Source organism: Rhinopithecus roxellana, chromosome 3, assembly GCF_007565055.1.
Source record: "Rhinopithecus roxellana isolate Shanxi Qingling chromosome 3, ASM756505v1, whole genome shotgun sequence".
NCBI classification, from domain to species: Eukaryota; Metazoa; Chordata; class Mammalia; order Primates; family Cercopithecidae; genus Rhinopithecus; species Rhinopithecus roxellana.
This window is the reverse complement of record NC_044551.1, coordinates 153,895,702-153,919,942: the sequence shown is the minus strand read 5'-3', so window position 1 is coordinate 153,919,942 and position 24,241 is coordinate 153,895,702. Positions and strand designations below refer to the sequence as shown.

Genomic DNA, 24,241 nt, shown 5'->3' with positions numbered 1-24,241 from the left:
CAGTGGTTTAAAATACCACACTCAACGCACAAATAGGCCCAATGGTATAAGTATTATCTTTTTTAATAGATGGAGTCTATTTAATAGATGGGGGTGATCGAATCTTAGATAGTAGGAGTCTGCTCTTTACACAAAATATGCCTGTAGCTCAAGTTTTCAAATGTCATTGATTTTTAAAAAATCTCTCTTCATACATGAGACTAATAAAATTACATGCATTTAAATATTTCATAATTATTTTTTCCAGTTGCAATTGGTTTCCCTTCACTTGGGCCTAATTGGCAAGATTCAAATACGCAAGAATTGCATTATTGAAATTTAAAACATATCCATAAAGACTAATGTTTCTCTCAATGTTCCTGGGATATCCCCCTACTATAAACTTCAGGAAATGGACATGAAAGTGTGTACCTTTTATTTATTAATTCTATGTGCCAGATATAGAGCCCTTTGCATCATTATTGCAAGTCATTGCGACCATTATTCAAGGTAGGTGCAAGTGGACTTGTTTTATGGATAAGGAAATTGGCTCATAGAAGCTGAGTAGACTGTGCAAGGCCAAATAGCTGGTGAATGCTAGAGCCAGAATTTTAATCCACATCTGCGTCAAAGCCTGCCCTGTTTACAGTATCTTCTCTGCCTTTAACTCCCTCGTGCTGACCTATTCTTTCCTTCCTAGATACTGAGAAGGCTGCTCTTGGTTAGCTCCATTTGTTAATTTTGCTAATAAAGTCAAGGTTGTGGATGGTTTTGAGTCTGAGGAGACAACACATGTCTTGGCCAGAGTACAAACGGAGCATCATATGCCCATTCATATCTCCAGAAGAAAAGCCCAAACACAGAGCATATTTTGGGGAAGAAACCTCAGACTCAGTTCTTTCCCTTGGGAAAAGAACAAGCCAGTGGGTTACTTCTCTCTACCCCAGCTTGGATGGACTGACCAGGACAGACAGAAAGTCCCCAAGAAGAGGGAGCTCTTTCTGTTGGTGATGATCCTTGAATCAGCTAGAGGAGCAATGACAATGCTATTCATTTTACATATTTCCTAGGAACATAAATCCATATCTTTCTCAGTTTTGAGGACCCCTCAAGCTATTTTGAAACTGCAAGGCAAAGGAATTTCTTTGCAGAAATATAGAAGGTATACTGCTCTTGGTCTCGGATGTCATCTTGGGGTTTTTATTGAATTTTGCCCTTTGGAACAATGTCACAGGCAATTACTCATTTGAAATTCTCGTGGATGGTAATCACGGCTGAGTGTTTGGATTTAATCATGATTTTGCTAGCTGTTCGGCAGCAATGACGTAGATCATTAGAGCACACTCGGATTTCTTCCCACTTCAGTTATTCTACCCCATAACCTCATGTCCTTTCCCATGAACTCAGTGAATTGTTGGGACCTTTTCAAAGGAATGATGGTAGGTGACTTAAGGGAGCATATCTGGATGACCTTTCTAATGTTATGATAATTTGAAAATTTGATGCAATTATCGAAAATGTATACATTTCTTCCTATTGTTTGATATGATTCTTTTATTTTTTTCTCATTTATAATGCTTTCGTACTCAGGAAGTTGAGGTAGGTTTTTGATTTTTCAACTGTGTGTAGACATAGCATCAAAGTAGTTGCCAAATAAAATGTAAATTTCATTCTAAATCTGAAATCTCAGTAGTAAATATTTGTTTTAGTTCAGTGAACCAGTACCACACACATTTATTTTTCATTGGTATATCCAAGGGATGCAATTTATCAAATGCATATAAACAGTCCATTTGCTGCTTTATCTTTTCTCATTAGTTACAGTACAAGTATGATTGTCAGTTATTATCTGTGTTTTACTGGTGGGTTATTTATTAAAAGAGCAGAGCAACTGACATTGTTATTTTCTGAATCATTTTGTTTAAGACCTGCAGGACTTTAAACCAAATGTCAGACCAGTTTATCAAAGAATTGCTCTATTCAGGGTGAAGGTGATTTAGAGTACAGTGTATCAACATATACCCACCTGTATTTACACACACCAGTAATAGTTATGGGAATTTCACAGGGATACAGAGATGTTAATAAAAGTGGAACCACTTTCTTATATTTGATGTGATTTAGCAAGGATTTACTGTGTGCTGTTGAGTGATACCTTAGGGGATGGTGCAGGTGAGTAAGACCCATCTCTGCTCAGAAGCAGCCTAGGCCCGTGTGTGTGTGTGTGTGTGTGTGTGTGTGTGTGTGTGGTGGTGGGGCGAGGGGGGAATGGTAGGGGTGATTTGTGCACATGGAAATGTATTAATGCAGACAACTCCCAGGCCCTGTTGTACAGAGTTCTCACGAGTGATAACTTTGGATGGAAGGCTGAGAAGCCTGAAGTCACTGCCCAGGCTGGGTCAGTTCATTCAGAAGGATTCCTACTGGGGCTCCTCACCAGAGATGGGGAGAAGACAAACAGCAAATTATTTGCCCAGAGATGTGAATGAAAACAGGTCAGAGGTAGGGTAGTTATGTGTGAAGCTAGCTCCTTTCTTTCTTTCTTTTTTTTTTTTTTTTGAGACGGAGTCTGGCACTGTCGCCCAGGCTGGAGTGTAGTGGCGCGATCTCAGCTCACTGCAAGCTCCACCTCCCGGGTTCACGCCATTCTCCTGCCTCAGCCTCCCGAGTAGCTGGGACTACAGGCGCCCGCCACTACGCCCGGCTAATTTTTTGTATTTTTAGTAGAGATGGGGTTTCACCATGTTAGCCAGGATGGTCTCGATCTCCTGACCTCGTGATCCGCCCGCCTCGGCCTCCCAAAGTGCTGGGATTACAGGCGTGAGCCACCGCGCCCGGCTGCTAGCTCGTTTCTTAATAAATGGAGTGTTTTGTACCTTGTAATAGTGGGATTAGCAGAGATTTCCATTGCACACAAAATTACAGGCAAATGTCACATTATATAACGGATGCGTTTACATAATGATCTGGAAATCTCACTTTTCTGGTAACTTCTATTAACATTTTTGGGGACATTTCTCCCACCCACCAACAAGACCTTCTTCCTATTCCCCCCAGTCAAGTAGTGTGAAGATAAATGGAACCAGTTTGCACTGAATCCTCTTGAGAGCAACTGGCTACAGTCCCTTCATTGATCTCTTTCTAAAGGTTGCAGTTTTGGTAAAGTGGGGTCTGCCTCCATCTGGGATCTACAAACTCAGTTCTGATCCACTTAGCCTTGCAGCGAAGTGCTTCTCCATTTTGTGTGTATCTGCAATTGGCCCACAGACAACTCCAAAGTGACTGCCTGCCCTCCTTTTAATTTGCTTCCTTCAGTTTATGTCTCTATTGCTCCCTCCTGGTCAAGACAAATGAGGCTCCCATTTATTTTCTAGGCTGGTAATTTGTATTAATATTATCTCAGGTAATCATCAGATGAAACGGCAGGGTTCAAACAGCTTAGCTGAAATATGTATGAAGGAGAAATGATCTGTTTCAGGAGAACTAAATGTGTTTGATCTGTAGCATCTGAAGCTGTAGTATGTAATAAATTACATTATCATCTTCATAATTGGGTGCCAAGGCAATTGGGTTTCCATTTGGTTCTGCCACCCCATCTTTTCCTCAGAGTCAGCTTTGACATTCCTTGGAGATTAAACAGGCACCTCTTGAAAGGCAAATCCCTGGGGAATATTTGAGCTAAATTGCATCAGTCATTTTGGGGCTATGGTATAGTAAAAGAAAATTCAGGTTTTTATTCAAAATGGGCTGGAACCATAGGCTATCATCATCCATGATGAAGAGACTTAATCACCCAAATTATAGCAAGAATATTTTGTCGTTTCATATTAAGCAAACTTAATTATTTCATTGGAAGATGCATTATAGAGTGGAATGCTCTTGGCGTATTTATGTGTATGAAAAACGTGTAATATATCATAACAAATATATCTTTAATAGTATATATTATATATAAAATGTGTATGTATGTATCTGTAAAACCTATTTTCTTTTTCATTGGTGCTTATCAGAACAGAATATCTCTAAAGCATTAATAATTAAATTCCTTTTTAACTATTGAGTTAGAAATATTAGAATTTCTCAATGGCACTCAGCCATTGAGTGCCAATAATTTCACAGGTTTCAATACTATGTGAGTGGAGTATTTACTAAGTTAGATAAATGGGGAAATATAGTTTTATCTTTGTTGATCAGCTGTAGAAAATAAAACAATAACTGGAGCCTTATTTGCTACCAGTCTCTGTTTCTTCCTCTCCCACTAACACCAACCCTCCTCCTTCATCCTGGACATAGATTATTTGTCACTTTCTTACCATGATCTTTATGGTGACTTTAAAAAAATTAATTAATTAATTAATTAATTTATTTTGAGACAGAGTCTTGCTCTGTCTCACCCAGGCTGGAGTGCAATGGTGCGATCTTGGCTCACTGCAGCCTCTGCTTCCCAGGTTCAAGCAATTCTCCTGTCTCAGCCTCTCGGGTAGCTGGGACTACAGGCATATGCCACCACACCTAGCTAATTTTGTATTTTTAGTAGAGATATGGTTTCACCATGTTGACCAGGCTGGTCACAAACTCCTGACGTCAGGTGATCCACCCACCTCTGCCTCCCAAAGTGCTGGGATTACAGGTGTGAGCCACTGCACCTGGCCATGTCAACTTTTCATGAGAGTTCCTGCTGCCCTGGAATACTGCGTGATTCTAGACCTAAGTCAATATGCTTAAGTTTGGGCTTCTGTTTACATTTATAGGTTCTTTCAGGTTTTAAGAATCCCTAAAAAAGGGTTGAATAATATTCATTTATGAAATGCTACAGATGAAATGGCATCAGTCTTTCCTCATATGGGTTAGTCAGAATTTACAGCAAGACTGTTCTCTGTCCTGTCCAGAAGATGCCTGATATAATTACATTCTTCAGTGTAGCCCATAGAATACAGTGTAGTAACACTGCCATCTTTGATTCCTCAACCTGTGAAATGCATTAATGGGAGCTATTGAACTTAATAAATGACTATATTTAGATATGCATCTTTCTATTTGGGTTTATGTTTTAAAAATTAACTGTTGCTGGGCTCCTTGCAAGTCGTTATAAAAGCTTTATCATTAGATGACAAAATTGCCACTCAAGAGGCTAACTCAGATAGATATGCCTTACCTGACAAGTTTGATCTATCCAGTATGTCTTTCACCACAGTTTGAATTTTAACAAGCCGTAACTTTATGGGGCCAGAGGGAAGGTCAGAGGCAAGGGTTGTTAATGCATGTTATCAGCTTCAGGGCTTAAGTCTGGGGCCCACACAGCACTGGGGTAGTGCTGGGGCAGACACACTACTTGCCAGGGTAGAAGTGATAGAATTATCGACAGCATAGCAAGTCATGGGTCTGTTCATTTCAGGACAATGTAAAATAGATACGATATGTTTTTATTTAGATATAAAATAAGATTTTTTTTAAAGCCTGGCTCTGCCACCTGGGTCTTAGGCCCTGGAGAAATGCCCAGCCTTGGTATTGGTGGGGTGTTGGTTCAGGACCACTGACAGCTATCCTGATGTCCTTTGAGCACCCCAATCGTTAAGTGGGTCTCAGGGATGAACAAATTTTCAGGAGGTGAAGCTCTAGAAGAGCCATTCTTTTCTTTTTCGTCTTTTGTCTTTGACTTTCTTCACTTGAGTTTGGACTGTGCCTTACCAGAATTCTCCCAGATGCAGAGTGACTTAATCGATACAGCCCAGCCTGCTTGTACTCACCGTGTGTGGAAGCCCTTGAACCTAGCTAGGACAGTGTGCAAGAGTGATCACGTATGCTGCAGCACTTATTCCCTGACACAGACTGCAGCAGTGACTGCTAAGAGACCCCTCCCCCATGCTCAGTGACCATCCCCCAAGTGGGCTCTGGTGCCTAGAGTGCTTCACATGTGTTCATGATCTTGGCCCCTGATTTGAGGTTTCCTCTCTCAGCTGCAGCCAAAGCAGTGACTCCCAAGGTTTTATCAGCTCTGGCTCATTGGTTTTTGCTTTGGCAATCCACTTTTCTGAGGCAGGGCAAAAGCAATCAGATGCAGAGAATCATTTTTCTTCCCTGCTTGGCCTGGCTGGGCAAGGGGTTGTTTGAAGGACTCATTTTGCATAATGAGTTTTCACTCAAGGTGTACTTTCACATTTTGGCAGCAATTAGGCAGTATTGTTACATTTGCAATGGGTTTTAAATATTCTAATGCAGATAGCTACTTTTGGAGGCCTTATACTTAAAACTGTGATTTTCCCCCAAGAAATACGTAAAAATGGTAATTATAGTTAACCTGAAAAAGTGGCAAGGTCCTGAAGAGTGCTTCAAATTCCATCCATGTTATAAAGTATGTTGAAATTATTAGGGAATATCCAGTTCTTGAGACTTGCTCAAACCTTTCTTTGACATCAAAGAGAATGTGGCCTGTGAAATTAAAGTTAAAGGAACTTGTCTTTCGTTTCAGCCCTTCCCTATTGGACACACAGCCTAAGCTTCCAAGGGCTTTATCTATTAGAACAGCATGTTCAAGTAGAAAACATTTCACAAGATTCCACATTGCCATTAGATATGATGCCATCCTCTGTATGTGGAGAGAGGATTGATAAACCACAGTTGGAAGGATGAACGGTTTGATCCTTTTTTTCTCCACTGGTGAGAATGAGTTCATCTTGGGTTATCTCTTCTCCTGCCCTTGAGAATAGCAGAAAATGTTGGTAACATGGTTGTCTAAGGCTAAGAACACTTTGGTCATCAAACCTAGAAATTGGGTGCTAAATTTCCTATCTACCATCCAACCTTTAACTTAAAATCATTTAACAGTGGCTGCCGAATTTCTGACAGCACAATTCCAGAAGTTTGGGATTGTATTTAAAATTATAAATGGGGAAAGATATTGCAGAGATTGTTTTAAATTTTCTCAGTGATATTTCATGGTAAAGAGCTCAAAGACTCCCTAACCAGATGGGTGAGAAGGCCAGTTATTCTATAAAATTAAAGCCAGAGGAAAGTGGGCAATTCTTTGAAACTAAAAATAATTTAGCGCTGAATCCTCTGGATCCAGAGGAAGCTGTTTATTTCTTAATGCTTTGGAAGATGGAATCACTGGCCAAGAAACAATATGTTCTGATTTTACTCTAAATCTAGTTTCCTAAAATCTATTTAAGGGCTTAGGTGAACTCAGCAAGGATATTATAAAGCTACATAATTGAATGACACTGAGGCGGATAAAATTCACAGGAGATCGTGTCAGAGATAAACTGCATCAGAACACAACATGGACAATAATTTAAACTAATTGTGCACTTCGATGTAAATTAGCTTTTCCAGAAGAGATACTGAGGCTTCATTTTGGACAGCTTTCTGAAACTGCAGCGTGCAGACTGCCTGCCAAAAACACATATAGCAAAGCAATTGAGTATTAACTACAAAGGGACAAATCCTTAAAGATGATATGGGGATAATGCACATGGGTGACACCTCTTCAACTTGCAAGCTGTTCAGTTTTGCTGATACAGTGGGTGTGCTGGGAAACAATGGGGTCAAAGGGTGCTGACAGGGAGAATAAAGGGAGTACACAGTGGCTGTTAGCAAGGAAAGGGTTATTAGGAGTGGGGAAGAAGTTAACATAGCTATGAAGAATTGAGGGATTGAGATCCTTGCAATTTTAAAGTAATGAATTGCCTAGCCTCAGAGCATAAATTGATGCAAACCAAATGCAAGAAAGACATGGTTATGAAGAGACCAGATTGGCCAGCCTTTGTTTTTTCATCTTTCTATACCCAGAACAAATGGTATTAAGCTAAATGTATGCCTTTGGTTAATTCTAACATTTGGAAGGCCATCTCTTTTTAGGTTTTGTGAGTATTGAAAAACTGGAACTGTGCACCACAAGATGCATGCTCTATGTAAAAGAAATGTTGACAGTTGAATTATCAGCTGTTACAAACACAGAGGCTTAATCATAACTGAGAGCAGCAAGGCATCACCTATAGTATAATTGATAGCAAATACACCTTGCACTTAGAAGGTGTCTGGGTTTATATGTCAAACTAAGAAGAGCAGCGCTGTTTCCATACTGGGCTGAAATGTTTTTACTGTTCCCAGTATTTAATACACACAGTTTGAAAGACAGGAATTTGAAAAGGAAATTGATATTTTTTATTACACATTAATGCATGTTTTGGGAAAAATTTCTAAGCTTTCAGTGTTTTCCTTTGTGTTTTGGGAGGTGAAAAGGAAGGCGGGTTTTTATGCAGTTATGTGAGAAGCTTTTTGAACTCTAACCTTTGTTTTCTATTTTTTCCTTATATAGGATGATTATTTCAGAAACTGGAATCCCAACAAGCCCTTTGACCAAGGTAATGGATGCAATACTTCTTGCTGTATAGTCTGTGGTAAATGTGGTTTCATTTTTCCTTCCTTGCATGCTGAGTTAATGTTCCCACAAAGGCCAGCTAGCTGTGTTATTTTATTGACTTCAGGGACTGAATTGACTGGGGTGATAGAAATTATTTTATCAAATTGGTTATTTGTCTGAGGTTATGTCTAGGGCTGATTTAAACAATTTCTTTTAATTGGCTTGACCAGTATAATCATTGATTGGTTTTGTTAAAAAAAAAAAAGTGAAATTTGATTATCAAATTAATATGGTGAACTATGGGGCCGAATGCAGTGCTTGCATTCATGAAATAGACTATACCTGGAGATGCTTCCCTAATTCACACGAACCATAAAAATGAAACTTTCCTTCTAGAAAAAGGTTAATCCTGGGAGACTTTCAAGGGTACTGCGATTTTATTTGTTAAATAACTTCTTCATGGTTTCTAAATAGAAGCCTGTTTCAGTGTCAGCTTGGGTTTGAGCATGGCCCACAGAAGGCTTTCTGCACCCCCATCCCCCCAGCAAGCAGCAAACCAGTCTCTCATGATAGCTGTTGTAAATCACTAACAGTGTCCTCCTGTGAGTTATTTAAGACACAGTGAGGACCTGCCATGAATCACATCCCTTCGCCTGTTGTTCCATGTGTGGTGCTGTTGAAAATGATGGTAGATTGCACTTCATATGTTTATATGCAATTAATGCCAGAACACAATGAAATGGTATTACCTACCACATCTCAAAGTGTTCATGCTCTTGAGAATCAGCTTCAGTTCTGTAACATGAGTATTTGATGTGATCATGATGGTCAACTTGACACGAAGAAATCGAGGGAGGCTTTCATATGTAACATGGAGGAAGGTGCTCCTTTCTGCCCTCTGCTTTGTCAGTTTAATGGGTCACTACCTCTGGATTCTGGTTTTCTCATAAGCAAAAACAGTATTAAAATTTCCATATATACATTTATCATATGTCTTGAAGTAGTGTAACATTTTTTTCATTCATGCATGCTTGCATTCTCAAACATTTATTGAGCTTTCGCTATATGCACAAGCACCAAGCCAGGTACTAGGGATAGAGCAAAAATGCTGTGTTGCCTACTCTACAGGAGCTCAGAGTGGGGAGTAGGGAAATAAATCAGTCAACAATTGTGGTGGGATCTGTTAATGGCTGTGATGCAGGTGTGTTCAGGGAAGCATGTGAATCTACAAATGGAGAACTGTCTGTGTTTGTGTAAAGGGCAAGGTGTCCAGCAAAACCTTCCTTTGGAGGCTTTGTCTGGACTATACACGTCTTAGCAGCCTTAGAGTGGTAACAGAATTACTCCTTTACAATTCTAACAATGACTGAATCATCACAATGATTCACCCAAAAGCATATGAAGGCATTTGTAATTTAGCTTAGAAATGTTTTATTAAAAGTGATCAAAAATTTTAAAACTTTTTAATAGGATAAAACTTTATGAAGAATATTTGTAGTTAAAGAGCAACAAATTCCCTGTCTGTGCCTGATAAACAAGCCGTTCTGCAAACAACTCTACCAGGCTTTTGCTTGCAAAGGTAACTCAACTGACAGTCGCTGTGAACTGATTCTTTTTAGCTAAGAACTAGAAATAGGTTCTTGTGCTATAAGGATCAAATGTTGCCTAAATAACTGCAAAAATTACTCTTTGCCGAAGCTTGCACATGAATGCAAACACTCCCGAGGGAAGACATTTTTGCTTTTACTAATGCACGTTGGAGAAGGAATACATCAAGGTAGGTGTCATTTGCCACTTGGGATATAAATGATAGCTTCCCTTGGTTTGGGAGTTAACACAGAAATTTTGAGAACCACAAAATCACCGTCTTTAAACCTGAGCGTGTAAACAGTCCAAACAAGGATTTTTCTCTCCTAGAAGTGATGGCAGCTATATCCAGCAGAGCCCCATCCTGTCCTCTTTTTCTAGTTCTGCAGGCTTGAAAACTGGGTCTGCTCAGATTAACCCTCCCAGAAAACCTTATGACTTTATGGGATATAATCAAGGACCTTAACTGAGTAGCCCCACTTTGTACCTCAGGGGTAGCTGCCGTTGGCTATTTATATACAGAACCATGAGGAGCACAGGCAGAGCCGAGAATAGCCTTCACTTAAAATATCAGCCCCAGCAGATGTCATCAATTACATTGTGTGCGGCTCAATAAAAATGGGAGGTTACTCTATCAGCGCTGACACCACTCGGTGAAATATAAACCACAGGCATGGAAGATGTAGAGCATTTCATCTTCCAGAAAATAGAAGAATTACTGAACTCCAGTGGAAGATGACAGCGAAAGAGGAGTCATTTCCTCTCCTGAGCTGAAAAAAAGAATCAAACATAATTAAAATGGGTTTGTGGTTGGGGGAAAGTTTTAGTTTGTAGAAATAGACTTGTTGAAGTGTGTCTTCAGAATTTCAGATGACAAATATGGTTTAGGATGAGGATGGAAGGGGCTTCATGACGGAGGTGGGTGTGGAGTAGGCTTGGAATGTAGAGGGACAGGAGGGAAAGGAAGGCCCAGCACAGGGAATTCTGGTAATAGTGTAGTCAGAAAGGTGGATTTGAAATGGGTTGAGGGGACATTCCATACCGATCTGCCAAGTTTGAACTTTGTTTTCTTGGCAGTGGGGTGCCATAGAAAGTCTTTGAGCAGGCGAGTGACATGATGAGAGCAGTATTTTAGAGGATTTGGTTTGGTGACTCAACAACTATAATTAGGAACCCAAAACATACTTGCTAAATGATGTCACTCCTCTAGGACACGGGTAACTTCTTCATGGCATTATTCATTGCCTTGGAGCCCTGGGCTCTGGCTGTCACCAGTGGTCAGCCTTATTAATTCAGCTCTCCAGCTTGACCTCTGAAATGCCCATGCAGCTTCTGATTGTCGTGTTGGTATGGTGAATTGTTAGAAGACTCAAAGTATTCGAGAAATAGTTACTGAGCTGTAATTGCTCTCTCTGCTTAAAGATATTTACTAAACTTTGAACAACAGGGCTTTATGGAGCAAGTGCTATCATCATGTAATTGACTCTAAGGCAGTTAGAAGAAAAGTATCTCACCTGGTGCTCTCCAATGATGAGACTCAGAATGTCTTTAACTTCTTATCTTTAAGTGAATCATTAATGCTGTGTCAGTGGAGTATAATGGCCATCAACTTCAGACTTTTCTAAGAATTCTTCCTGAGATTAGGGTAAAGTGGCATAAGTAGCATATCCTTTTGTCTTGTAATGATTTAATGCCAAATCTCCTCACAGAAAGGATGGACAGGAGTTCAGAATTGATGGCAATGATTAACTCAGGTGAGAAATTTCCCTTGTGAAGTCTGCAAAGACAGACGCCCTGCAGAGAGAGTTGGGCAGGCTGCACAGTTTGAGACAGCCATGGGCCAATGCAAATGGATTTCTTATCTTGTGTAGTCAGGAGAAATAAAGGCCCCTGGATGGACCTTCAGAGAGCTGACCGAGGCTGCAGAGCTCTAGGGTGATTCCAGAACTTTTGGTTGCCTCTGCCACTTTGCCCTGCCAGCACCTTCCCTTAACTAGCCCCTGACAAACTCGGGACTGCATATGAGGTTAGTGCTTCTCAGTGGGGATCTGGGTCAGCAAGATGCTTCCCCAGGAAAACCACTGATGGTCAAATAAGGGACACACGTATACCCTCATCTCTTGGAGATTCACAGTGCTCATTATCAACTTAAAAACTGTGAGGCATCTTTCAGTAAAGAAGACCATTTAACCTATCATTTTCCAAATTTGCCTGTGACTGTATTTTCAATTTTTTCCACTACACACCTATTGGATTCTCAGAGAGGGTAATGTATTTGGCATGATACACTTTGGTAAGTGCAGTCTAGGGTCCTAGGGTTAGGAGTCAGATTCTCCAAGTTTAGAATTTGACTCTGTCAGTTACTAGCTGTGTGATCCTGGGCAAGTAGCTTAACTTTTCTGATTCTAAACTTTCCTATCTGGAAATGGCAATAATGATAAGTACTTTCAATGATAGCACTGAGAAGATGAAGCGAATTAATATGCTTGGCATATAGGGAGTGCTTGACAAGTGATCAGCAAGTCATTGATTGTTTTCATTCTCTTCCTATTTAGCAGCCTCTCCTAGTGGCTTTCTTCCCACTCCATTCTGGTTTTATTCCCTTCTCCTTTTGTTCCTCTCTGGTGGCCTTCCAAGTTGTGATGCTCTGAAGCTCTCGGAGCTACACTGACAGTGACTCGTCTTAACTAGTGGTGGGTCATCCTACTGGTTCACTTCAGATCCCCATTATTGGAGCTGAAGAGGTTCAGGCTCTTAATGTGTTCATTCCTTCCTTCAGTCCATAAGCAGTTACCAAATGCCTGATGTTTAAACACACCGAACTGGATAATAGGGACGACACTAAGGAAGACCTCTCTTGGGGAACACTCCCAGTTATCAATCCTAAGAGACACCCATCCAAGGTCCTACTGGGGGTAGGGAAGTGAGGAGGGTCGATCTGGGTGACAGGGAAATGCTTAATATATCAAGTGTTTATACAGGTTGACATAGGTCAGTTTTAGTTGAGGTGATGCTTTTTGCTACGCCCTGGCCTTAAGCAGTCTGTGCCTTTGGTATGTGGACCAGGCTCCCTGATGCTGTACAACCAACACTTGCTGGTAACAGTTACCTTTAATGCAAATAATAAAGGTATGGTCACAAAGATTGTCTCTTTTGCCTTTAAGTGAGATGGCTTGATGAGGGTCTGGAGGGGAATGAAAGATAGAATTTATTGAACCACAAAGCTGTTGTAAAAATAAAATAAAGGTAATGCTTTGGGGATTCATTGAATAGGGGGTGAATATACAGCGAAGTGAATTCTAACAAGATGTTTCAAAGCTTCCTGACTAGTTCTTTTAGAAGAAGAAAATGGAAACTTCTTTATAGCACTTTTGTTGAACAAAAGGATTTTTTGTGCACTGGAGGGTTGGGAAGGCAATTTATGTATATAACCACTGTACTACTTTAGAATAAAATTCTGATTGCATGAAGATGTCTCAAGGTGATGAAACACTAACAGGTTCTCTGCTGGAGCCATGGTGCACTCAGGAAAGAACCCCCCAATTTATTTGGCTATGAAGTTCCACTTGAGGAGACAAGCCACTGTAGGACAAATGGCTGAAGAGATTTAGCATGGAACTTTCCTGAGACAAGTGGGTTCCTTTAAAGTGGAATAAATGAACGTTTCAGATAAAGTGTGTAGATATTGGTTTTAAAGATGATGCTTTTTATTCTGGAGTGAATACTAATCATTCTTCCAAAGCAGACTGGCTGTAGATAAACCTCAGATGTTGCTGGTGATCTTCAAAGCAGCATGTGAACTTGTAGAAATTGATCTCCAGATAAAAATAAAACTCAGAGAGTCAGGGGCCCCTTTCACTCATGCTGTTCCCGTGAATAGAAGAAAAGAAAGATCTCGCCCTTTGACTTCCAGTCTATTATACCAAGATCCGGACAAACTCAAATCCTGACCAAAGCCCTGAACTATTTTGAGGCAAAAATTCTAAAACTCAAAAGGAGGGAGTTCTTCTCGTGTTCCAGCTGTTTCTGGAACCGCAGCCCAGTGGATTATCACAGCATTTGTGTTTTGCCAAGGTCTTAAAGGGTGCCTGGGGAGTTAAGATTGCTTATTTCTAAAAATCTTCTATAGAAGGGGAGTTTTCCTTCTCTAGATTAATCTGAAAATTTACATAATAGGCTTAATAGAAATCTTAAGTCCCCATAGCTTTCTTCTTAATGTGGAGTTTAGCCTCACCCCAAAAGAACCTCTGATTAGCATTTATAGGGCCTTGAAAGTTTTTCAGTTTTTTTTTTAAGAATTTGTTCACCTTATCTGATCCCTGGAGCTGTGAATTTTCAGAGGCAGCTGGCCTCGTTTGTGGGAAGCATCTTAATACTTTTCTCCTGACTCCCTCATGTTTGGTCTGGTTGGTTTCTCCCTCTCACCATTGCCTTTTCCACATAATTAGGAATATGCTTTCCCCAACGGCAACTACTCATCTTATTCACATTAACCTACTCTCTGCCCCAGACATGCACACTCAACTCCAGGCTAATTAGCCTCTTCCCACTGCCATCTTTTCTTCTGTTTCTTGATTGTGACAATAAGATAGTTCTATTTTTAAAAATATTTTTGGAGTATTGATTTTTAAACATTCTAATTCAGTACTCCAGGGAAGAAACAGAAAGCTATTAATTCAAATATTAGTGTGCTTCTACTTTAACCCAGTCTCTCTGCCTTGATGTTTGATGAAATTGAATGTTTTCTCTTTTGTCTTTGTCTGCTTTTGCCTGTTTGCTTATTTTAGAGAATAAAACATCAGCTACAAAATTTGAATCTCATGGGTGCCCCTTCTTCTTTCCCATTTTCTTTTCTCTAAAGGTGACCATATCATTAATTTGCTTTTCTGTTCATGTCCTCATGTTTTTATGTCATGTAAATATATACAGACAATGTTACATTATATGTTTTGCAGTAGAAATTAATGTTTCCCTCTCTAATCTGTTTATTCCACTTAACATTGCTTTTGAGGTACCTTTTTTGATAGTTGTAGATATAATGAATTCTTTTATGTTGTACTATTCTATTGTATTAATATATCACAATTAATTAAATTATTCCCCACTGATGGATGTTTCTCTTGACTCCATCCGTTTTGCTATTGAGGCTACTTTTTCTTAGTATTTTTAAATGCAAATTTCTTGGCCTGAAGAATGTGGGATGCCAGGAGGAGGGCTGAGGTGGGACATGGCTCTGCTACTGTTAAAATGTGCAACTTTGGGCAAATCACATGTCCTTTCTGGACTTTAGTTCACCCATCTCTGAAATAAAGAGGGTAGATGAGATAGTTGCTGAAGTTCTTGGGAGCTATAGTAGTTAAGTTCAGGCAGAATAGTTTTCTATATATGTTTTCTCATAAAGGAAAAATGAAAAATTTGAAGCATGATGCTCTTATTTCAAAGGTTGCAGTTTAGCTAATGAGTTATGAATATACTGTAACCAAAATAAAACCAATGGAATGAAATGGGCCTTTTAACCATCAGGGGTGGAGAGGGCTCAGAATAGAAAGCAAAAAAGGCCAAAGAAGACTCTTCCTACAGAACCCTATGGGACACTGAGTTGTGGAGGAAAGAGCAAGAGCTGAAAGCGCTGAAATCAAATCTTGCTTCTCCCATAAGCTTACTGTATACATTTGAGTAATTTGACTTATCCAGCCTTTCTTTTCCTTTCTTTTCTTTTCCTTTCTTTTCCTTTCTTTTCTTTCTTTATTTTTTTTTTTTTTTACTTTCATGTGTCTTTATTTTTCATCTCTTTTCAGTGTTTTATTATTATTATAATTTAAATTCTGGGGTACATGTGCACAACATGCAGGTTTGTTACATAGGTAAACGTGTGCCATGGTGGTTTGCTGCAACCATCAGCCTGTCATCTACATTAGGTATTTCTCCTAATGCTATCCCTCCCCTAGCTCCCCATCCCCCAACAGTCTCCAGTGTGTGATGTTCCCCTCCCTGTGTTCATATGTTCTCATTGTTCAACTCCCACTTATGAGTGAGAACATGCAGTGTTTGGTTTTCTGTTCCTGTGTTAGTTTGCTGAGAATGATGGTTTCCAGCTTCATCCATGTCCCTGCAAAGGACATGAGCTCATCCTTTTTATGGCTGTATGGTATTCCATGGTGTACATGTGCCATATTTTCTTTATCCAATCTATCATTGACGGGTATTTGGGTTGGTTCCACGTCTTTGCTACTGTGAACAGTGTCACAATAAACATACGTGTGCATGTGTCTTTATAGTAGAATGATTTATAAGCCTTTGTTTTCTTATCTGTAGAGTGGGTCTAATCATAGCTGTCTGGTAGGCCATTTGTGGAGAGACCATATTTTCAAAGGGCCAAGGAGTGGGTATGTGGTATATTCTCTACAAAGAGCGTTTCTTCCTGCTCAGTCAGTTCTGCCAGGAACTGTGTAGGTTCCATTTCCTCACTGGGTGCTGGGGTCGGCTATGAGTTTGTGTTCTGGCTTCACTTTGACTTCATAAAGAGCTCTCAGGACTCTGTGCCCCTAGAACCAAGGAGCAAAAGCCATTCTGGGTTGTGCTCTACCCTTTGGAAGGAATCATAGTGAATGATGAAGGGTGGTAAAATTCTCCCTGCAATTGTGGGGCACTACAGCTTTCTAATACTGTGTTGAAGAGGTTCTTTCAGCATGAACGAATCCATTTTAAAGACATGTTTATTACCTTTCCCCAAACTCATAAAATGTGGTGTTAGTTTTATAAAAGGGGAAAAAAACCTTCCTGTTAATCCACCTGCTAGAACAACAGTCCCTGAATTAATTATATTGTATTTGTTGAGTCCTAATGAACCAGCCTTGGTTTGGGAAGAAATTCTCAATAGGGAAAAAAATGTCAGCTGAATTTTAAAATCAATCAGTAATGCTGTTAAATTTTTCTCATTTGAGAATGTAGAATGGATTATTGCGTTTTCCCAATCAGGAGATGGCTGCTTGGAGAAAAACGTGCAGGCATCACCTGCGTTCTCTATACCTTTCAGGCCCGAGATGGGGGTTTTGTTTTGTTAAACTCCTCAATTGTACTATGTAGCAATTAACTGCTGGAAACCTGTTAAATGTTCATTCTGCCCCAGAAACCATGCCTGATGAAAGGCAATGTGGTATAGTGGAAAGGCCCTGGGGCTTTGCAGTCTCAGAGAATGGGTTCATTTCCTAGCTCTTCCCTCTAATAGCTGTATGTACCTAAGTGGGTGCCTCAGTTTTCTTGTCTGTAACATAGAAATTATGACATTTATTATACATGTGGCATGAGGGGTAAAACTCCTGATTCAATCTCATAATGAACATGAGAAAGGCAAGGAAGCTTTGGCAGGAGATAGAGTACTGCTGTCTTCTTCTGGTGTTTCATATTGGGAAGGATCTTAGTGGTTTTTGATGTCTCTGCCTATTCCACCAGGATGTGACCTCACTGATCAGTTAATCACTGAATCAAGAACTCACAGATCCCCTAGGAGGTATGTGTTGGTCACAGGCAGGACTGTGGAGGGGAGTGTGACAGTGCTCCCCTCAGGGGGCTTGTGGTCTACAGAGCCAAGAGACACACATGAAATAAAGTCACTCAGAAGATGTGTTTGAGGTGCCCTGACAGAAGCTGGCAGAGCTGGGGCTCAGGCCAGGGATTAGTCCTTCCTGGTTGAAGGTTAGGAAAAGGATCCTAGAAGAGGTGACCTGGGGTCCTTTCTGAAGATGGGCAGGTGTTTAGAGGTAGAGAGGAGGGGGAGCATCTGGTGGGGAGAAATATTTTCTGATAGCTGATTGTTCAGTGCTGCAGAAGTGAAATCTGATCATGCTTTGGTCCTTTGGGGCTTCTGTTCTAATACCATAGGCCAGGTGGCCTACAAACAGTAGAAATTTATTTCTTACAGTTCTGGAGGCGAGAAGTTGGAGAGGAGGGTGCCAGCATGGTTGGGTGCTGGTGGGGGCCCTCTTCCAGGTTGTGGATGGCCATCTTCTTGTGTCCTCATGTTGGGGGAAAGAGAGCTCAAGAACTCTATGGGGTTCCTTTGATAACGGCACTAATCACATTCAAGAGGGTTCACCCTCATGACCTAATCACTACCCACAGGCTCTACCTCTAATGCCACCACATTGGAGAAAGGATTTCAACACATAAATTTTGGGGGGACACAAATATTCAGTTCATTGCAGATAGGAGGCTGCTTTTAAAAATACTTTTGTTAAGAGATATGAAGGAAATGTCAACCATTACTTTAGTAGGCTGTTTCACTTTTTCCCTTTGTCTCGAGTCTCATTCTGCTGGGCACCTTGAAACACCCAGAGCAGGACTGTAGATAGCAAGGTGGGCCTGATGCAGTAACCCTGGGAGTGGTGGGACTGGGACAAACGAGCACCCATACTACCGGCAGAAAGCAGCCCTGACCCAGCTCTAGCTGATGATGGTTATGAGGGCTTGGGTCAGCATTGTAAGGACTACAGATTGCTCAAAAGGAACTGGGAATGAAGATTTGTTTTTGTGTGTGAAACCAAATTCTTCAGTGCTGGAAAATCAATTATTAAAAAAATACAGCAAGAGGGTAGATGTGCCTTTGGGCTGTTTGTGGCTTCTCTTCTTGTCTTTTGCTTGTGGCATGCGTGCGATGGAGGTTGATCCATCCTTGGGGTCCCTCTGACTTGGTGCAGCTGCATGGCCCTTGGGGTGGAGGCAGTGCCTCGCAGAGTTGGAGACAGACTGCCTGAGCGGAAGTTGTCTTTGTTGGGACTGTACTCAGAGACCACAGGAGGCCTGCAGTGATTTGAATGTGTCCCCACACAAGCCTGTGTTGGAAATCTAATCCCCAATGCAACAGTGTTGAGAGGTGGGGCGTAGGGGAGCTGTTTAGGTCATGAGGGCTCCACCCTCATGAATGGAGCCGTGCCTATCTATTATAAAAGGACTTGAGGCTGTGAGTCTGACCTCTTGCCCTCTGTCACCATGTGACACCTGCCACCATGTCCTGAGGCAACAAGACGGTCTTCACCAGATGCAGCCCCTTGATCTTGGACTTCTCAGACTCCAGAACCATAAACCAAATACATTTCTGTTTGTTGTAAATTACCCAGTCTGTGATACTCTATTATAGCAGCACACAATGGACCAGTACAAGGCCTAAAGCCACTTGTAATAAGCATGAGAGCCTGAATTGCTATTTCTGTGTGGCCTCTATCACCTGGAGATGGACTGGTTTAGCCTTTATAAGAGGGAAACACAGCCCATGCCCTCATACATGCACACATGCACAAGTCTCATATTCAAAAATCCATACAGAATATGGTGCCATCATGATTTAGAAACATGCCAGTTCCCAAAGAACAAAAGTGGAACCCATGTGATCTCAAGAGTGATGATGTGAGGTGCTGAGTTTCCTTGCTGTCAGGAGGGTGTGGGTAGTTCCATGGGCACTGGCAGCCTGGCCAGGAGGAACTGCTTAGCAGAGGATGGGTGCTGTGTACAGTAGATGGTCCTGCACTGCTCGTCTTTTTCTTTGGCTCTAAAATTCATGGTAGAAAGGGCTAGAGAAGGTGGAAAATGTCAGTTGTAGTCATTGCCAAGTCAAGACAATCCCTAATTAGGTGAAAAATTGTCCTCCGAGCCCACTGGAGCCACTGTGACATTTAGGTCCTAAATTTGCCCAGGGTTGTGCCACTCTCAGGCCCTTGCCCTGAACTCTGCTCTAGCTCCCCCTCTCCTTTCCTAACTTCAATACATGGTGATCAGTGCACTTGAGTTCTCCTGCTGCCTTCACTTCACGTCCATGAATGCTCACTTTCCCTGCAGGAACTTACTTGAACTGTCACTCAGTGGTCCTTGGATCTGTAACCAAATACACGATAACCTGTTATGTCTTTTTGTTTTTGTCTTTGCCTCATTCACCAAAAAGCAACTTATAGGCATGTATGTATCAAGTGATAACACGAATAGATGAAAATGTTTGAGTACAAGAAAAAAACTGGAGTGTAAGTAAATTAAAGGCATAGCAAAGCCATGCTATGTATGCTGTTACTCCATCACATGCCCAGTCAGTTTCTGTACACTTCTGTAACTGGCCTCAGAGCATGCTAACAAAGCAAAGAAGGACACACAGAGCACTATGTTTCCACGATGTGTAAACAAGGCAGATATTCAGGAGAATTACAGGTATTTTCAGAAGTGAGGCCAGAGATACTTTCCTCCCGTGGGTTCTCAGAAAGGGGTTTGTCAGGGTGGACCGTATTCCCGCCAGTATCTGGCAGTGAATACCCCAGTAAGCTTTAATGATTACTTCATCTGAGATCTTTCAGTATACAATGATGCTTAGTGCCAAAGCACAGTCCTATAAATCAACTCAATAATTCAGAGTGCACTGAATTCTATAGGGCTGGCTCAATACATGGACGAAATCGACAATATCAGGAAGAATGGTTGGCCTGCATCGCCATCAGGGAATACTCTGATTGTTTTGTTGCTGGTAACTGATTAGCACTGGGAACAGAGAGTTCTGGGCTTTTCCTGGCAGGAACAAGGAGTTCAGATGATCTGTGCTGCCAATTAATGGAAGCATATGGTTCTCTCTTCAGCTAAGTGGCAGGCAGAGCCAGTCTTGTTGGTTAGACATTCAGAATCCAAACCAGAGCTTTGATGCCTGACTGCATAGTTACCTTCCTCCATGGTAATACTGTAGATTTGTTCGACCCCACAGGCAAATGAGGGATTAAGAATGTCAGCATTCTTCCCTATAGGCCACCAGGACCAAGGGCAGTGTTATGTAGAGCTTCGCAGTGTAGTGTGGACTTTACGTGGGTAGAAATGCTTTCCTTGCACACATACGTTCATATTTACATCTATTTCTCAAATGTGTGTGGATGCTGATGTGATCAATAAAATCCACATCTTATTTAAAGACATTAGCAAATCCATATTAGATCTTGTCGTTATACAATTCTCAGCAACTAACAGAACAATTAGCATGATAGCTATCTTTCGAGGAGTCAAGGGGAGGTGGAGTTTATAATTTTTTTTTTGACAGTGGAAAGGGTTCCTCATGGTGGAAGAATTTGGGCACATTACTACAGTGCATACATGCAGGAGTTTCATTTTGTAATGTTTTCAAGCAGGTATTATGAAACAGTCATAAAAAATACCAATAGAAACCGACAGAATGCCTAATTTAAGCCACATCTCTTTGTGGTGACCCTGCTAAGATAAAATTATTTGTAGGAGAAAAATATACCCTTGGGAAAAATATAATTTTTGGATATAAGCCATGTAAATGTTAACAGGCATCTAATAATTATGATTTTTGCTTTTAGCGAGGTCAATCCTGAGTTGTTCTATCAGTGATTAGGCAGGAGAAGAAATTCCCAGTTTGTAATGATAAAATTATACTGTCAGATTAAGAGTGAGCATCCATCATTCTGTTCTCATAGCAAGGCACAGATTCCTTCACCCAGAAATTGTTTCGAGCACTTTATGAATAGTTTTAAAAGCAGGGGTAGCATGGTGAGACACCTAGAACTGGGGGCAGCCTCAACATAAGCTGGCGCAGTGTGTGGACATTTGAACTCCTTCGGACGTAATAGCCATACCTGGATATTTGTAGGCTGCTTATAGGGAGTTGAGGATTCTATTTGGTTCCAAAGGGTAGCCCTGGAATTAGTGGGTGGGAGTTGCAAAGGGATGGCTTTGGCTCAATCCAAGTATGGCATTTTCATATCCCAAGCTGTGTGAGGATAAGGTAGGCTGCTATGGTGGAGACTGAGCCACCATTCCTGGGATGTGTACATGTAACAGTAGACAGCCACATGGCTGGTTTGATGTAGGGGGAATTAAACATTGGACAAGGACGGAGACACTATTGAGATTGTTTCTGACCTTGAGTTTAGGCAGTTCTGTGATAAGGCAGGTCTGTTGAGAGTTGATAATTTATTTTATACAATGACTCCCCATAGAATTTCCTCAAATAGCCTGTCTAATTGATATGTCTGAGGTAGATTCAGTTTACCAAAGTTATGTCTATGCAGCTTTGCAAGAATATCTAATAAGTAAATTAGGTCAATCTTTTACAATTGAAGCTTCATTCATTGCAAATACAAGGGAGTAAGAAAGAAAAGTGGCAGAATTACTGGATGTTCCTAGTAAAGTAACCTGCCCACTCATTGTAGAGCTTCAGTTTCATGAATTTAGAACTAACCTATTGCTCTGAGTGGATTCTGTTGTCTTTGGTAAGAAAAGCAGGGGAATAAATGACGTTGGTGCCCCATTTTGTCTATTCAGAGCTATAGACGCAGGCATACATTTCCAAATGCAGTGTGACTTCTCCCTGTGAGGCTCATGAAGAGGGATTGTTGTCCTCTAGAAAAGGAAGTGCTTTTGCCTGACATTCAGGTGCTTGGGGAGGCAAGTAGCGGGTGAGTAAAGAATGGCATAGGAAGTCATTGTCTTTACAGAGTAACCACCGAGGACCTGGAGGGGTAGGTTAGATCCCTACAAGTCCCTAGCCGTGTCCCTACCAGTGTGCTGTTGTGCAGCTTCGAAGCGTGGAGCCGTATCCACAGATCCCATGCCACAGCCGCAGAGGGCTTGCTCTTAGGAATTCCTACCCTTCTGACGTAGCTCATGTTGTTTGAGAATGGAAGTGCATACCACATTAATTGTAGTTTTATTAGTGTGGCAAGTAACGACTTACATTTTTAGAACATTATGCTATCTCAGACACCAAAGAAAGGCCCTACCACTCTCAGATGAAGAGGCATTATGATGTGTTTGGAAACTATGTGCCTAGTGTTTATATCTGGTCAACACTGAGCTGGCCTGCTCTGGAAGAGAAAGGGGAAGAACTGTTTCTGTCTCCAGGGACGTTCAGGCTGAAGTATGACAGGGCAGGGATCATTCAGGAAAGATAATGCCTGACATTAGGTAACTCATGCTCTAGGAACTTTTGTGTACAGTATTCTCAGTGGCTGCTGTGTGATCATGACCGTCATCCACATTTTTCTCCTTTGCTCTGTATTGCTCTACATGTGTACCATTTTTCTTAGAACCGTGCTTTCCTCCATGAGTTTGATTCTTCAAATGTGCCAAATGGAAAATGATCCTGCTGGTGTAAATTTCCGGATAGCATGGGGGGAGGTGGGAGAATTGTAATTAAGAAAGTGAATTAGGCTGGGTGCGGTGGCTCACGCTTGTGATCACAGCACTTTGGGAGGCTGAGGCGGGTGGATCACCTGAGGTCAGGAGTTTGAGACCAGCCTGGACAACATGATGAAACCCCGTCTCTATTAAAAATACAGAAATTAGCTGGGTGTGGTGGCAGACACCTGTAATCCCAGCTACTCAGGAGGCTGAGGCAGGAGAATTGCTTGAACGCGGGAGGCAGAGGTTGCAGTGAGCTGATATCGTGCCACTCTACTCCAGCTTGGGTGACACGTAAGACTCCGTCTTAAGAAAAAAAAAATGAATTAGAGTTCTCCTCTTGGTTATTTAGCTGTTCCTTTAAGAGCTCACTATATTATAATTAGCACACAGTTTGCCCCACAAGAGTCTGCACACATTCTCTTTCCCTGGCTTAGCATATTTCTGGCCCCTTCCTGTGTCCTCTCCAACTCATTCTTGAGGTGTTGGTTTGGATGTTACTAACTCAGGAAACTTTCTCTGATTGACCATAGACTAGATTAGACCACCCTCTCCTAATACTCCATGCTTTGCGTTGTTACACAATTGTAATTTAATAATTTTAAAGAATTATTTGCTACTCATCCTTGGCTAGACTGTGCTTTCCCTGGGACCAGGCTTACATCTTTATATCTATCTTGTGCCCTGCTATATTTCCAGGGTCCAGCATAGGACTGGATGCAAAGTAACTGCTGAGTTAATAGCTGTTGAATAAATAATAATTACCACTTATTGAGCACCTGCTGCATGCCTGTACTGCTACTCCTCTTGACAATGTTTGTGGTGTGCAGGTGTACACAATCTTGAGTGCTGATCACTCTATAAAGCGTGATTGTACCAATTTTACCACTGAGAAACTGGGTTCAAATCCTGAGATCCCTCAGCAGCTTTTAAAAGGCGTCAAAAAATTCATATGTGGTCATCTGGAAAAGTATCTTTGATATGATAAGTATAGAAAAGCAAATAGGCCAGGCACAGTGGCTCATGCCTATAATCCCAGCACTTTGGGAGCCCTAGGCAGGCAGATCATGAGGTCAGGAGGTCAAGACCAGCCTGGCCAACATGGTGAAACCATATCTCTACTAAAAATACAAAAATTAGCTGGATGCA

General features: G+C 41.2%; 1 protein-coding gene across 2 annotated transcripts in view; it reads left to right on the top strand.

Annotated features, from left to right (window-relative positions):
• Positions 1–24,241, top strand: part of SPOCK1 (SPARC (osteonectin), cwcv and kazal like domains proteoglycan 1) — a 542,199-nt gene that overhangs the window by 218,418 nt on the left and 299,540 nt on the right. For both annotated transcript variants that reach the window (XM_030927602.1, XM_030927601.1), the window contains exon 3: positions 8,297–8,342. In XM_030927602.1, coding sequence (XP_030783462.1) covers positions 8,297–8,342 — 46 coding nt within the window. The remainder of the gene's footprint in view (positions 1–8,296; positions 8,343–24,241) is intronic.